Below are 17,377 nucleotides of genomic sequence, written 5' to 3'. Positions count from 1 at the left end.
CATGACCTGGGCCGAAGGCAGGTGCTTAACGACTAAGTTACCCAGGTGCCCTGTTACCTTATAGATCTTTAAATTCTGAAAATAAACTGGAGGGGACAGGGGAGGGCTAGTGTGGCAGGGTGATGGACATTGGGGAGGATTTGTGCTATGGCGAGTGCTGTGAATCATGGAAGGCTGATGATTCACAGACCTGTACCCCTGAAACAAATAATACATTATATGTTAATTTTAAAAAGGTAAAAAAACAAATTGTGAAAGTAAAAACACAAAACTAAGAATTCTCATTATCAGCTCAAGAAAAAGGCTGTGAGTTTGAGTCCTCTTTTCTCATTAGTGAGAAATATTGATTTATAGAATTGAGTCTACATTCCATAGTTAGGTATGCAAAGTCCTCACTGTGTTGCTGTTCTTTCCTGATCCCACAGGCTCATCGGTGGGCCTTCACTTCTTCACTTACTACCTAGGGTTACGGAGCTCACCGGTTGCCCTGCCTGCGTACTCTTTCAGCTCTCTGTGCCTTTCACTTTTGCTACTTCCTCTGCAGTCTGCACTCCCGGGTTTGTTTTTTATATCTTAATCATCCTTCAAAATCTAGCCTAGGTGTCATTTCCTCTATAGCCATTTCTAGAACTCCAGGTTGAAAAATGTAACTCCTCCTGTGGACCAAGGGCACCCTGTGTTCATCTCTAACCGGTCTCCTCCTTTGTAACAGTGGCTTTGTTCATTCCCTCACTCCACAATAAGCTTTTTGAGAGAAGGCTTGGAACCACTGGCACCCAGTCCAGACCCTCACATACCAATAGTCACTCAGTAAATATTTTAGTAAACCACCTCTGGTAACCATATTGGGTTTTTGGTTTTTTTTATTTCCAATAATCAGAATTGAATATACTTTGAAAAATGATAGAAAAATTATAGTTGAAAATGTACTAGATTTGTAAATGATGGGACTGGAATTCACATCTTGCCTGCCATTTATTCTTATGTACAGAATGGAGATAAATAATCACCATTGCACACACTGTTTTTGCGAATGTGCAAAATTCTGGCACAGTGTTTGACAAATAGGCATATAGTCATTTGATATTAGTTTCTTCACTAATTAATATATTACTGTTATTTCTTTTTATGGCCTTTAGTGATTTGAAATTATTTTTGTTAGCCATTAAGGTTCAAATATATATACTTCCTTATTGCACTTAGATTGAAGCCTAGTATTAGTTATTTTCCTAAACTGAGTTTCAACACTGCTATATAAAGTAGATGACACAATCAATTTTTCCTTTTCATCCTCACAAGATACTTCACTCTCTTTAACTATTTATATTTATTCAGAACATATTTCTTTTCTTATATTGCCACAGGCATGAGAGAACCTCTACTTTGTTCTTATTACCTAGAGAAATCTTTCTTCTTCCATCTCTTTGTGGTCTGTTTTCATCAGAAAGCATCTACTTTGAGAAATATTTTCTTTATCTGCATTGTATTATTGAATTTTTATGCTTTCATATAGATATTAGAGCCTATTGCTTCAGTTCTTCGAGCAGTAGGCTTAGGTTTATCAATAATATTAAATGTATCATAAAAGTAAGTTATATGGAATTGAACAGTATGGAAAGTTTCTTTAACTCATGGATTCCTAGCTCTTACTTTGTTTTATAAACAGAATAGATATAATGTAGATATGAAAGCAGCTGAGACAGATGTATCTGATGCTAACAAGGAAACACAAAAAGTGTGAAAGACTGCATTTATTATGGGATGAAATGCAAGCTACAAACTATAGGAGTTCCTAAAACAAAATTTTTAATAAAGGATACTTACTGGTACAAGAAAATTCAGGGTCTGTGAAAGAAAAAAGCTTCACAGATATGGGGATAACCAAAAGATGAACCAACCTACAAAGCAATGTGATCAGCATCCGTAGGGACAAAGTATCAACTTAACATCTTGAGGATAGGAATAATGAAATCAGTTTGATGTAAAGTAGAAGGCATGCATCAGTGACCCACAAGAAGTTCCTGTTATCACAATTTTTCTCTGGTTTTATGTCATCCTATGTGCCACAAGTGTTTCGGAATTGAATTAAAATTGCACCTGTCATACCTTGACCCTCGCACCTTCAGCCTACTTTCTGAATTCAAATTAAAACCTTAGTGCATTTTGGTGGAGAGATTTTTGACTAACAGGAAAAAACAAAAACAAAAACTATTTGGAACCTCAGAAGAAAGGCATTTGGTTCTGTTTTTTTGTCCCCTTCATCACAATCATGAAGAGTACCACTCTACCATCTGGTCGGAGATAAAAGAGAACCTTAGGGTCTTGTTTTCTAAGTTGGGAATAAAGTCATTTGAGTTGGCAAATTTCAGTGAATAGTTATAAGTTTACAAGTATTGACCTCAGGCATTTTTGTATCCATGTTGCCTGCATTTGGACCACAGTTAACATATGTCATTTTTAGAAACTGAGCACTGTTTGACAGCTTGCACAAAGAAGAGAAATTGACAGAACTCCATGTGTTTCTGCTTCCAGATCTCTTGTTCAATATAACCTTCTGTTTAAAATATAAAATTATTAGGGCTGTTATGACATGTACATTTGATTTCGTGATTTTTTTGACTTGTCCTCTGTGTTCATTTAACTTCTTTAAGGTTACCAGTATTCACTTACATGTCAGATTGCTTTAAAAAAAATAAAAAAACAAACAAACAAAAAAAACCAACCCGGGGTGCCTGGGTGATTCAATGGGTTAAAGCCTCTGCCTTCGGCTCAGGTCATGATCCCAGGGTCCTGGGATCGAGCCCCACATCGGGCTCTCTGTTCCTCAGGGAGCCTCCTTCCTCCTCTCTCTCTGCCTGCCTCTCTGCCTACTTGTGATCTCTGTCAAATACATAAATGGAATCTTAAAAAAAAAAAACAGTTATTTCTATGATTTTGTATGCAAGGTCACATCCTTTGCTCTTAGAGACCTTAGAGTCTATTGGAGTAGAATATAATCTCTAAAGAAAATGATAAGACAAGCCACAGGCTGGGAGAAAAGTTTTGCAAAAGACCTATCTGATAAAGGACTCTTATGTAGGTTCATTAATTTTAACAAATTTATTAGCCTGTTAAAGGAGGGGCAAGCTATGCGTGTGGGGTCAGCATGTATATGGGGGCTCTGTATTTTCCACTCACTTTTGCAGTGAACCTAAAACTATTCTAAAATGTTTGTGTAAAAATAGAACTGCCCTATGACCCAGCAATTGCACTATTGGGTATTTACCCTAAAGATACAAACGTAGTGATCCAAAGGGGCACGTGCACCCAAATGTTTATAGCAGCAATGTCCACAATAGCCAAACTATGGAAAGAACCTAGATGTCCATCAACAGATGAATGGATCAAGAAGCTGTGGTATATATACACAATAGAATACTATGCAGCCATCAAAAGAAATGAAATCTTGCCATTTGCGACAACATGGATGGAACTAGAGCGTATCATGCTTAGCGAAATAAGTCAAGAAGAGAAAGACAACTATCATATGATCTCCCTGATATGAGGAAGTGGTGATGCAACATGGGGGCTTAAGTGGGTAGGAGAAGAATCAATGAAACAAGATGGGATTGGGAGGGAGACAAACCATAAGTGACTCTTAATCTCACAAAACAAACTGAGTGAGGGTTGCTGGGGAGAGGGGGTTTGGGAGAAGGGGGTGGGATTATGGACATTGGGGAGGGAATGTGCTTTGGTGAGTGCTGTGAAGTGTGTAAACCTGGTGATTCACAGACCTGTACCCCTGGGGATAAAAATATATGTTTATAAAAAATAAAAAATTAATTAATTAAAAAAAATTTAGGTGTCTACATTGAAAAGAATCAGGAAAACGTACTTAATTAGAGTTGAACATTAAGGGTTCTTTTTTTTTCTGTAAAATGTTGTGTATGATACAAATAAAATAATAATTGGTAAAGTGAAAAAATAAAGTCTGTTTTTTAAAATGATAAAGCCAATATATCATGTTAAATGTTATGAAACAAGGGTTATAAGAAGAATAGTAGCCCAGAGAAGAGGGGTTTTATTCAACCTAGGGAGATTTGGAGATTTCACAGAAGTGATAACCTTTGGACTGGGATTTAAAAGACAAATAGAATTTTACCTGTAGAAAGGTACAAGGCAGGAATTATAGGTAATGAAGGAGAAGGGGAGAGGTGAGCAAAGGGGTTAAAAGAGAGGGAGGGGGGAAAGGAGCAGCAGGAGAAAGTGTGACATACTCTGTGAATGCCTAATAATTCACACGGAAATCTGAGTTTATAGTAGTCACAGGTCATTGGACTTGTGGTACATGTTGCAAATTTTCATTCTGTCTGTCATGCTAATGTATGTCATGTCTGACATGTAAGAGTCTAGGGAGCAAGCCATTGGCCGGCAAGCCATTTAGAAGAACAGAAAAGATACTGTTTGCTTACTCTTGTCGTTGTTAGGGGTTATCACATGGAATCCTTATGTTACTGAACTCAAATACAGCTGCCCTTCACCTGAAAGTTCATCACTCAAGAGACAGGTTTTCATTGGAAAGAAATTTGAACTTTATTCAGAAAGCTTGGAACCTGAGGAGTAGGTGGACTCTTGTTCAGAAGCCAACTCTGAGGTTTCTGCCTGGCCCAAGGTTTTGTTTTGTTTTGTTTTGTTTTTTTAATAAACATATATTTTTATCCCCAGGGGTACAGGTCTGTGAATCACCAGGTTTACACACTTCACAGCACTCACCAAAGCTGGCCCAAGGGTTTTTAAAGAGGCTTAGGGTGGTGAGTCAGTAGACGGAATGCAGCGGCCTTCAGTGTTTCTTGATTCATGCAAACTCAATGATGCCAAGTACAAAAGTTATCTCATGAGAGGCGGTTGTGCAGGAGGGTCTGGTTCTTGTTTCGGGATGTGCTGGAGTGCTCTGTTCTCTCTGAAGAGAAAGGCGCGGTCTACAGATGCACAAAGGGAGGTCCGTAAAGTCATCTGTGTGACTAAAAAAGAAAATAAAATTTTTGTGCTAAAGAACTGCCAGACTAATCAGAAAGTTGAGGTGGTTTCAGACAGACTTACTGGCTTCTGTGACCTAGGAAAGCTCTAGTCCTTTACTCCTCAAGGCCAGCGGTCTGCAAATCTCGAAGAAAGTAAATAGTTCTGTTACGCATCATGGATCTTAGATCCACAAATTCCGAATGTGGTAACTTGAAGCAAGTGAACCAGTAAGACCCGCTCATATACTGTTACACAGCATTCTTTGGAGCTGGGGATTATTGTCTCAGTTTGCCATTGAAGAGTCTAAGGCAGAGAGAGGTTAAGTAACTGCCCAATTTCACACAGCTAATCAGTAGCAGAGCTGAGACTCAAATCTGGGCATTATGGTAGCAAAGTTATATGACTGGTCACACTCTAAGGAGTGGTTTGAGTGAAACAGTCAAAGGGAGAAACTGAATGTAGATCAGATGTCATTGCTTATCTTTTGTTTTTCCAGGTCCCTTTGCAAGGCAGTAGACCAGCAGCTGTAATCCGCGGCCGTCCTGTCACACCTTCATCATGTTTCCCTTGACCAGAAATGCACTGAATCAGTTCAAGATTCGAAGCATTCAACAACTCAGGTCAAGGCAGAGTCACAAAAATCATTCTCAAGATTTCCATGATAGATACGGTAACACTGTATTAGCCAGTGGGACGGCTTTCTGTGTTGTTGCATGGTTGTTCACGGCCACACAGATTGGAATAGAATGGAACCTGTCTCCAGTCGGCAGAGTCACCCCAAAAGAATGGAATGATGAGTAACCATCAAAGTTACTGTAATACAAAATTGTTTCAAAATTAACTTGTTACTTAAGCACTCTGCTGCTCATTAAATATAACATAATTGAAGAAATAAAATACATTTGAAACCTTTAAAAAGTTGTTGAAAATACTCATTATAGTGCCTAGAAGCAAGACAGTAGCAGTGGGTATAGGTTATAGGAGATTATGAATAATAAATATTTGAAAGTAGAATTAATAATGCATGTGTTTTTCTGGCTTGATGATTTACATTAGGTATCCCTTAGTGGGAATACACACATATGTACCTTACAAATTAGTTTAATTGTTTGGCCGATTCTGTTGAATCTTTCCTTAAAATATATTCATGATAAAAAAAATTCATGATCTTTTTTTCACATCCTTTTATCTTTCCCACCATGATCTGAATCACCATACTCTCACTGGGGTTACTATAAAAACTTTCTCACCAGTTTCCTTGCTTCATCACATAATGTCCCCCCAAACCTGCATCCTCTACTCCATCATACACAACTTTTTTTTTTTTTTAACACAGAAGCCAGAATGCTCATTTTATTTTTTTAAATTTTATTTATTTGACAGGCCCAGAGAGCACAAACTGGGAGAATGGCAGAGGGAGAGGGAGAAGCTGGCTCCCCGCTGAGCGAGAGCCTGATGCAGGGCTCCATCCCAGTACGCTGGGATCATGGTCTGAGCTGAAGGCAAATACTTAACCAGCTGAGCTACCTGGGCACCCCAGAATGATAATTTTAAAACATTCATGATATCACTCCTCTTTTCAAAACCCAGTGACTACATTCCACTCAGAGCTAACGCCAAAGTCCTTAGAAAGGTACACAGGCCCCTAAATGCTGCACTGGTCAGTTTTACTCTTGCACCAGGACGCTTCCATTCGCTCTTTTCTCTGCTTGCAGTGTATTTAATTCAGATCTTGTATGACTCATTTCATCATACTTTTCAAGGTTTCATTCTTATGTCATATTTTCAGGGGAGACCTCTGACTACATTTTTTAAGATTGCAGCCCCTGCTTAGTTCGGGCTTTGTCTGTTCTATTTCCTTGCTTTATATTTTCCATAGAAATTATCATCATCTGACATAAGATATATTTTGTTTATTGTCTGTGTGCAAAGCTCCATAAAAGCATAGTGTAGAAGCAGGATTTTTCATGACTTATCCCTATAACAGGGCTTGATAGATTAGACCTTCAGTAATTATTGGTTGAATTAATATTAGTCTACCAATAATGAATTTGTTTACCACTGTGGCTTTGCAATGATTATTGGAGAGTATATTGTTTATCTATTGCTATTTTATAAATTACCCTGAAACTCAGTGACTTACAACAGTTATCATTTATTACCTCACAGTTTCTGTGGGTCAGGAATCTCAGTGCATCTTAGCTGGATATCTCTGGCTCAGGATCTCTCTCTCTTAAAACCTGAGTGTCAGGACAATAATCATTTCAAGTATAACTAGGATAGGATCTATATCCAAACACATATGGCTCTTACTGGCCTTAGGACCTCACTGAATATTGCCTGGAGACATCAGTTCCTTTTGTGTAGTTTTCTCTCTAGAGCAGCTCACAATGTAACAGAATAAAAGATACAGAAGCCAAGGTCTTTTGTAACCTAATCTAGCAAGTGACATTCCATCACCTCTCCAATATTTTGTTCACTAGAAGTCAGACACTAAAGGCTATAAAAAAGGGGAAAGGATTATGCAGGGGCATGTTTACCTCAAGGTAGTCATTAGGGAGTACCTATCACAGTTGACACTGGAGACCACGTCCTCCTGGATGACTAACCTCCAAATAAATGTATCTCAATGTCAAATATATATTAATACTGTTATTCTGTAGACAAAGGACATTTTGTGTTCCTTCCCAGTTTTACTATGTGAGTTCCTTTAGGGTCCTTCCTAGGTATAGAATTGGTAGTTCTTAGGGAATGCTCATTTTCAGCTTTATCTGTGTTGCTAGATTATTTCCCAGAGTGGTCAAATAGTTTACAGTCTCACCAATAGTGTCTACAATTTCCTTTTTTTTTTTTTTAAAGATTTTATTTATTTATTTGACAGAGAGAAATTACAAGTACACTGAGAGGCAGGCAGAGAGAGAGAGAGAAGGAAGCAGGCTCCCTGCTGAGCAGAGAGCCCGACGAGGGACTTGATCCCAGGACCCTGAGATCATGACCTGAGCCGAAGGCAGCGGCTTAACCCACTGAGCCACCCAGGCGCCCCTACAATTTCCTTTTATTCCACATCCAAACTCACTCTTGAGAGTTTTCATACATTTTAATATTTGCTGCTTTGGTATGGGTATGAAATAGTAGCTCATGTTTTAATCTATATTTCTTAAACCTAATTACTGATGAGGTTTAGCCTGTGTTAGCCTGTGTGTGTGTGTGTGTGCGCGCACACGCGCGCACTTTTCTGTTTTTCTTTTTCTCTAGTTATTTGTCTTACTCATATTCTAAGTTTTTTAATAAATTCTCCTTACTAATTTTATCAGTCAGGGTTTAATCAGAGAGGTAAAGCCATATAATGCAAAATATCAGATTAATTATGGAAATTAGAACTGATGCAATGGTGAGAGCCAGTGGAGGGGTTTTTACAAGGCTGTTGCTTTGCCATCTGGTACTGAGTAAGTTCTCAGTAGAGGAAGAAAGCTGGATCTGAAGTAGGAGAGAGCAAAAACCAACTGGAATTGGGAAGAATGCCCTGGGATCATGGCTATAAACTAGAGCCTGTGTCTGTTTATCACTGTAACTAAGATGATGTGGATGACTTACGGGAGAAGTTGGTGCCATTCACTGTGAAACTTCACAATTGCCAATTTAACATAAGTGCACATCTTCCTTTTTTGTACTTCAGATAAAGACAATAACAAAAATATCCTTTTACCTAACATAACTTTCCTTCACGAGACTAATACACTAGTCCTGTCCCTTAAAAAGTACATGAAATCCCTTTACAAACCCTGGCAGGGGGTCACTGTCAACTTCCAGTTTACTGGAGTCATTTATGTGATCCCCAGTAAAAGCCTAAGACCTCTAAACCAGCAAAACCCAAAGTTATAGGGGAAATTGGAAGGGGAGGTGAACCATGAGATACTATGGACTCTGAAAAACAATCTGAGGGTTTTGAAGGGGCGGGGGATGGGAGGTCGGGGAACCAGGTGGTGGGTATTAGGGAGGGCACGGATTGCATGGAGCACTGGGTGTGATGCAAAAATAATGAATACTGTTATGCTGAAAATAAAAAATAAATTAAAATTTAAAAAAAAAGAAATGAATAATTCTCTAGTGGATTACTAGAGGTAATTGTGATAGGACCCACCATCATCTCTACTTGTTGATTCGCAGACCTGAAATTCCCAGCTCTGGAAAATAGCACTATGTGTTTGTTGGACATTTAGAACATGGAAGACATTACCTCAGCCTGGCAAGGTAGTGTTATCCAGCTTCTGTCCTAACACTTTTAAAAGGTTATTGCACCATTCCATCAGTGATGGCAAACACGGTAAGATAAGTGAATTCCATAAGCATGAATCCATTAAAGTATTTCATTTGCTATAAAGTAAGTTTCTTGATCAGGATCTGTGCTTTGTTGTGCACCAAGATACTAAATAAGGCATTTAGCAAGTTCATGAATGATGGTATTCAGAAAAAAGTTGCAGGGACAGAAGGTAGATCTACATCATTAGTTAAGTGTCTGTTCAAATAAGAACAAACAACTGCCCTTTCCATGACTGAAGTGGTCCAAGGGGAATGGTCCTAAATATAGGTGCATTGGTGGCCTGTCCACTGGTAGATTGGGTGCACTCAGCAGTATCTATAGCCAGATTAGTCTTGATGGGTGCAAGTCCATTTTGTGAACCCGTACATAATCATCACTGCTGTCGTGATCACTTTGAGGTATTGAGAAGGCATAGGGTGCTGAGAAAGAGAGTGATAGCCATAATAATGGGTCATCTTGTCTACCTGATTATTAAGGTAATACTCTGCTGACTATTCTCTTCTGTGTATCTGTATGGGACCTGACTGCCTTCCCACTCTGCCTTTTTATAGAAGTCTGTTCACATAATCTGTTCCCAAACTTGGTGTCACCAATTTTCCAGTAGTGTTCCTTGTAATTCCTTGAAGAGCTTGTCACGCCATTAGCTGGTCCCCATGACTTGGTATACAATTGTATCTCTGGTAATTTTTCCTTCCAAATAACATAAGCAACTGTGTATTCTACTTAAAATATTGCCCACCATGAAGATCTCCCATCTTCTTCAGTGTCAACTTAGAATTAAACTGTATTGCTGAAGCCCTCCACTTTGAGTTATGGCCAACCTATTTTGCAGAACCAGATTTGAATTTTTTCTTCTTTGGTCCACTGGTAATAAGAAACTCCCCATAGGGCCGTACACACCTGCATACCCAACTAAGTTTAAAGTGAATGAATCTTTCCCACACACACATCTTGTAAACAGTGGAACCAGGAGATCTTTACAACCTGTTCTTTTACTTCAAAGTTACACTGTTAGTCTTTTTTCAGGTATACAAGTTGGAAGTTCTGGAAGGATTCAGGCTGGAACTAGAAGAAGATAGGGAAGAAATCACAGAATGTTGTGAAAACCTTCAGAGTGAAAATATTATCAAGAGAGTAGATCAGTAAGGAAGTAGAGATAGGGAATGCATGGCTTGTAATGAGTTTTTTTAAAATGGCTGTTACTGGGTGCCTGGGTGGCTCAGTGAGTTAAGCCTCTGCCTTCGGCTCAGGTCATGATCTCAGGGTCCTGGCATCGAGTCCCGCTTCCGGCTCTCTGTTCATCAGGGAGCCTGCTTCCTCCTCTCTCTCCGCCTGCCTCTCCGTCTACTTGTGATCTCTCTCTGTCAAATAAATAAATAAAATCTTCTTTAAAAAATAAATAAAATGGAGTCAAGATGGCGGAGAAGTAGCAGGCTGAGACTGCTTCAGCTAGCCGGAGATCAGCTAGATAGCTTATCTAAAGATTGCAAACACCTGAAAACCCATCGGCAGATCGAAGAGAAGAAGAACAGCAATTCTGGAAACAGAAAAACAACCACTTTCTGAAAGGTAGGACCGGCGGAGAAGTGAATCCAAAGCGACGGGAAGATAGACCCCGGGGGGAGGGGCCGGCTCCCGGCAAGCGGCGGAGCAACCACGCACAAAATCAGGACTTTTAAAAGTCTGTTCCGCTGAGGGACATCGCTCCAGAGGCTAAACCGGGGCGAAGCCCACGCGGGGTCAGCGTGGCCTCAGGTCCCGCAGGGTCACAGAAGGATCGGGGGTGTCTGAGTGTCGCAGAGCTTGCGGGTATTGGAGCGGGAAGGCCGGCTACAGAGACAGAGCCGACAGTAAGCTCGCAGCTCGGTGTTACCTTGAAACGGTCGCAGGCTCGGTGAGCTCGGAGCGCGGCCGGAGGTCAGGCCGACGGGAGTAACTGGGCGCGGTTCTCTGAGGGCGCACTGAGGAGTGGGGCCCTGGGCTCTCGGCTCCTCCGGGCCAGAGACCAGGAGGCCGCCATTTGTATTCCCGTCCTCTGGAACTCTACGGAAAGCGCTCAGGGAACAAAAGCTCCTGAAAGCAAACCCGAGCGGATTACTCACCCCGGCCCCGGGTAAGGGCGGTGTAATTCCGCCTGGGGCAAAGACACTTGAGAATCACTACAACAGGCCCCTCCCCCAGAAGATCAACAAGAAATCCAGCCGAGACCAAGTTCACCTACCAAGGAGTGCTGTTTCAATACCAAGGAGAGCAGCAGAATTCCAGAGGAGGAGAAAGCCAAGCACGGAACTCATGGCTTTTTTCCTGTGATTTTTTTTAGTCTTGCAGTTAATTTAATTTTTTCTTTTTCATTTTTTTTTTTTCTCGCCTTCGGGTAAAATTTTTTTTTTTTTAACTGTTACCTTTTTCTTTTTTAACGATTTTTTACTATTTTATCTAATATATATATATATATATATATATTTTTTTTTTTTTACATTTTTTCTTAGGTGTTTTCTTTTTTTTAAAATTCTTTTCTTTTCTTTTTTTTTTTTTTTTTTTCTTTTTTCTCTCTTCCTTTTTGAACCTCTTTTTATCCCCTTTCTCCCCACTCACGATTTTGGATCTCTTCTAATTTGGTTAAAGCATATTTTCCTGGGGTTGTTGCCACCCTTTTAGTATTTTACTTGCCCCTTCATTTACTCTTATCTGGACAAAATGACAAGACGTAAAAATTCAACACAAAAAAAAAAAGAACAAGAGGCAGTACCGAAGGCTAGGGACCTAATCAATACAGACATCGGTAATATGTCAGATCTAGAGTTCAGAATGACAATTCTCAAGGTTCTAGCCGGGCTCGAAAAAGGCATGGAAGATATTAGAGAAACCCTCTCGAGAGATATAAAAGCCCTTTTCTGGAGAAATAAAAGAACTAAAATCTAACCAAGTGAAATCAAAAAAGCTATTAATGAGGTGCAATCAAAAATGGAGGCTCTCACTGCTAGGATAAATGAGGCAGAAGAAAGAATTAGTGATATAGAAGACCAAATGACAGAGAATAAAGAAGAAGCTGATCAAAAGAGGGACAAACAGCTACTGGACCACGAGGGGAGAATTCGAGAGATAAGTGACACCATAAGACGAAACAACATTAGAATAATTGGGATTCCAGAAGAAGAAGAAAGTGAGAGGGGAGCAGAAGGTATACTGGAGAGAATTATTGGGGAGAATTTCCCCAATATGGCAAAGGGAACGAGCATCAAAATTCAGGAGGTTCAGAGAATGCCCCTCAAAATCAATAAGAATAGGCCCACACCCCGTCACCTAATAGTAAAATTTACAAGTCTCAATGACAAAGAGAAAATCCTGAAAGCAGCCCGGGAAAAGAAGTCTGTAACATACAATGGTAAAAATATTAGATTGGCAGCTGACTTATCCACAGAGACCTGGCAGGCCAGAAAGAGCTGGCATGATATTTTCAGAGCACTAAACGAGAAAAAAACATGCAGCCACGAATACTATATCCAGCTAGGCTATCATTGAAAATAGAAGGAGAGATTAAAAGCTTCCAGGACAAACAACAACTGAAAGAATTTGCAAATACCAAACCAGCTCTACAGGAAATCTTGAAAGGGGTCCTCTAAGCAAAGAGAGAGCCTACAAGTGGTAGATCAGAAAGGAACAGAGACCATATACAGTAACAGTCACCTTACAGGCAATACAATGGCACTAAATTCATATCTCTCAATAGTTACCCTGAATGTGAATGGGCTAAATGCCCCTGTCAAAAGACACAGGGTATCAGAATGGATAAAAAAAACAAAACCCATCTATATGTTGCCTCCAAGAAACACATTTTAAGCCCGAAGACACCTCCAGATTTAAAGTGAGGGGGTGGAAAAAGAATTTACCATGCTAATGGACATCAGAAGAAAGCAGGAGTGGCAATCCTTATATCAGATCAATTAGATTTTAAGCCAAAGACTATAATAAGAGATGAGGAAGGACACTATATCATACTCAAAGGGTCTGTCCAACAAGAAGATTTAACAATTTTTAAATATCTATGCCCCCAACGTGGGAGCAGCCAACTATATAAACCAATTAATAACAAAATCAAAGAAACACATCAACAATAATACAATGATAGTAGGGGACTTTAACACTCCCCTCACTGAAATGGACAGGTCATCCAAGCAAAAGATCAGCAAGGATATAAAGGCCTTAAATGACACACTGGACCAGATGGACATCACAGATATATTCAGAATATTTCATCCCAAAGCAACAGAATACACATTCTTCTCTAGTGCACATGGAACATTCTCCAGAATAGATCACATCCTCGGTCCTAAATCAGGACTCAACCGGTATCAAAAGATTGGGATCATTCCCTGCATATTTTCAGACCACAATGCTCTAAAGCTAGAACTCAACCACAAAAGGAAGTTTGGAAAGAACCCAAATACATGGAGACTAAACAGTATCCTTCTAAAGAATGAATGGGTCAACCGGGAAATTAAAGAAGAATTGAAAAAAATCATGGAAACAAATGATAATGAAAACACAACGGTTCAAAATCTGTGGGACACAACAAAGGCAGTCCTGAGAGGAAAATATATAGCGGTACAAGCCTTTCTCAAGAAACAAGAAAGGTCTCAGGTACACAACCTAACCCTACACCTAAAGGAGCTGGAGAAAGAACAAGAAAGAAACCCTAAGCCCAGCAGGAGAAGAGAAATCATAAAGATCAGAGCAGAAATCAATGAAATAGAAACCAAAAAAACAATAGAACAAATCAACGAAACTAGGAGCTGGTTCTTTGAAAGAATTAATAAAATTGATAAACCCCTGGCCCGACTTATCAAAAAGAAAAGAGAAAGGACCCAAATAAATAAAATCATGAATGAAAGAGGAGAGATCACAACTAACACCAAAGAAATACAAACTATTATAAGAACATACTATGAGCAACTCTACGGCAATAAATTTGACAATCTGGAAGAAATGGATGCATTCCTAGAAACATATAAACTACCACAACTGAACCAGGAAGAAATAGAAAGCCTGAACAGACCCATAACCAGTCAGGAGATTGAAACAGTCATTAAAAATCTCCAAACAAACAAAAGCCCAGGGCCAGACGGCTTCCCGGGGGGAATTCTACCAAACATTTAAAGAAGAACTAATTCCTATTCTCCTGAAACTGTTCCAAAAAATAGAAATGGAAGGAAAACTTCCAAACTCATTTTATGAGGCCAGCATCACCTTGATCCCAAAACCAGACAAGGATCCCACCAAAAAAGAGAGCTATAGACCGATATCCTTGATGAACACAGATGCGAAAATACTCAACAAAATACTAGCCAATAGGATTCAACAGTACATTAAAAAGATTATTCACCACGACCAAGTGGGATTTATTCCAGGGCTGCAAGGTTGGTTCAACATCCGCAAATCAGTCAATGTGATACAACACATCAATAAAAGTAAGAACAAGAACCATATGATACTCTCAATAGATGCTGAAAAAGCATTTGACAAAGTACAACATCCCTTCCTGATCAAAACTCTTCAAAGTGTAGGGATAGAGGGCACATACCTCAATATCATCAAAGCCATCTATGAAAAACCCACCGCAAATATCATTCTCAATGGAGAAAAACTGAAAGCTTTTCCGCTAAGGTCAGGAACACGGCAGGGATGTCCATTATCACCACTGCTATTCAACATCGTACTAGAGGTCCTAGCCTCAGCAATCAGACAACAAAAGGAAATTAAAGGCATCCAAATCGGCAAAGAAGAAGTCAAATTATCACTCTTCGCAGATGATATGATACTATATGTGGAAAACCCAAAAGACTGCACTCCAAAACTGCTAGAACTTATACAGGAATTCAGTAAAGTGTCAGGATATAAAATCAATGCACAGAAATCAGTTGCATTTCTCTACACCAACAGCAAGACAGAAGAAAGAGATATTAAGGAGTCAATCCCATTTACAATTGCATCCAAAACCATAAGATACCTAGGAATAAACCTAACCAAAGAGACACAGAATCTATACTCAGAAAACTATAAAGTACTCATGAAAGAAATTGAGGAAGACACAAAGAAATGGAAAAATGTTCCATGCTCCTGGATTGGAAGAATAAATATTGTGAAAATGTCTATGCTACCTAAAGCAATCTACACATTTAATGCAATTCCTATCAAAGTACCATCCATCTTTTTCAAAGAAATGGAACAAATAATTCTAAAATTTATATGGAACCAGAAAAAGACCTCGAATAGCCAAAGGGATATTGAAAAAGAAAGCCAACGTTGGTGGCATCACAATTCCGGACTTCAGGCTCTATTACAAAGCTGTCATCATCAAGACAGCATGGTACTGGCACAAAAACAGACACATAGATCAATGGAACAGAATAGAGAGCCCAGAAATAGACCCTCAACTCTATGGTCAACTAATCTTCGACAAAGCAGGAAAGAATGTCCAATGGAAAAAAGACAGCCTTTTCAATAAATGGTGCTGGGAAAATTGGACAGCCACATGCAGAAAAATGAAATTGGACCATTTCCTTACACCACACACAAAAATAGACTCAAAATGGATGAAGGACCTCAATGTACGAAAGGAATCCATCAAAATCCTTGAGGAGAACACGGGCAGCAACCTCTTCGACCTCTGCCGCAGCAACATCTTCCTAGGAACAACGCAAAAGGCAAGGGAAGCAAGGGCAAAAATGAACTATTGGGATTTCATCAAGATCAAAAGCTTTTGCACAGCAAAGGAAACAGTTAACAAAATCAAAAGACAACTGACAGAATGGGAGAAGATATTTGCAAACGACATATCAGATAAAGGACTAGTGTCCAGAATCTATAAAGAACTTAGCAAACTCAACACCCAAAGAACAAATAATCCAATCAAGAAATGGGCAGAAGACATGAACAGACATTTCTGCAAAGAAGACATCCAGATGGCCAACAGACACATGAAAAAGTGCTCCATATCACTCGGCATCAGGGAAATACAAATCAAAACCACAATGAGATATCACCTCACACCAGTCAGAATGGCTAAAATCAACAAGTCAGGAAATGACAGATGCTGGCGAGGATGCGGAGAAAGGGGAACCCTCCTACACTGTTGGTGGGAATGCAAGCTGGTGCAGCCACTCTGGAAAACAGCATGGAGGTTCCTCAAAATGTTGAAAATAGAACTGCCCTATGACCCAGCAATTGCACTATTGGGTATTTACCCTAAAGATACAAATGTAGTGATCCAAAGGGACACATGCACCCGAATGTTTATAGCAGCAATGTCCACAATAGCCAAACTATGGAAAGAACCTAGATGTCCATCAACAGATGAATGGATCAAGAAGATGTGGTATATATACACAATGGAATACTATGCAGCCATCAAAAGAAATGAAATCTTGCCATTTGCAACAACATGGATGGAACTAGAGCGTATCATGCTTAGCGAAATAAGTCAAGCAGAGAAAGACAACTATCATATGATCTCCCTGATATGAGGAAGTGGTGATGCAACATGGAGGCTTAAGTGGGTAGAAGAAGAATAAATGAAACAAGATGGGATTGGGAGGGAGACAAACCATAAGTGACTCTTAATCTCACAAAACAAACTGAGGGTTGCCGGGGGGAAGGGGTTTGGGAGAAGGGGGTGGGATTATGGACATTGGGGAGGGTATGTGATTTGGTGAGTGCTGTGAAGTGTGTAAACCTGGTGATTCACAGACCTGTACCCCTGGGGATAAAAATATATGTTTATAAAAAATAAAAAAAAAAAATCTTTAAAAAAAAAAAAAAAATAAAAAATAAAAAAAAAAAATAAATAAATAAAATGGCTGTTACTCTCCTCTTTACCTTTACCCTGAATATTTTCTGATTTGTTATGGGGATGAAAGCCTCTATATGTGTATATATAGTAAGCCTGTGTGTGTGTGTGTGTGTGTGTGTGTGTGTGTAGAGAATGCATATGTGTATATATCTATATATATAGATACAGACATACACATACATCTGTATATATACACACATACATATAAA

General features: G+C 39.4%; 1 protein-coding gene across 3 annotated transcripts in view; it reads left to right on the top strand.

The window, feature by feature from the left end:
- LOC101691909 (cytochrome c oxidase subunit 7B2, mitochondrial) overlaps positions 1–5,924 on the top strand; it is a 168,649-nt gene extending 162,725 nt beyond the window's left edge. For all 3 annotated transcript variants that reach the window (XM_004764912.3, XM_004764913.3, XM_045079931.1), the window contains one exon: positions 5,495–5,924. In XM_004764912.3, the coding sequence (XP_004764969.1) occupies positions 5,557–5,799 (243 nt within the window). In that variant the 5' untranslated portion in view covers positions 5,495–5,556 and the 3' untranslated portion in view covers positions 5,800–5,924. The remainder of the gene's footprint in view (positions 1–5,494) is intronic.
- Positions 5,925–17,377: the final 11,453 nt, after the last annotated feature.

This window comes from Mustela putorius, unplaced genomic scaffold (assembly GCF_011764305.1).
Source record: "Mustela putorius furo isolate JIRA1106 unplaced genomic scaffold, ASM1176430v1.1 tig00000430_pilon_pilon_pilon, whole genome shotgun sequence".
Classification (NCBI taxonomy): Eukaryota; Metazoa; Chordata; class Mammalia; order Carnivora; family Mustelidae; genus Mustela; species Mustela putorius.
This window is presented reverse-complemented; position numbering and strand designations above follow the sequence as displayed.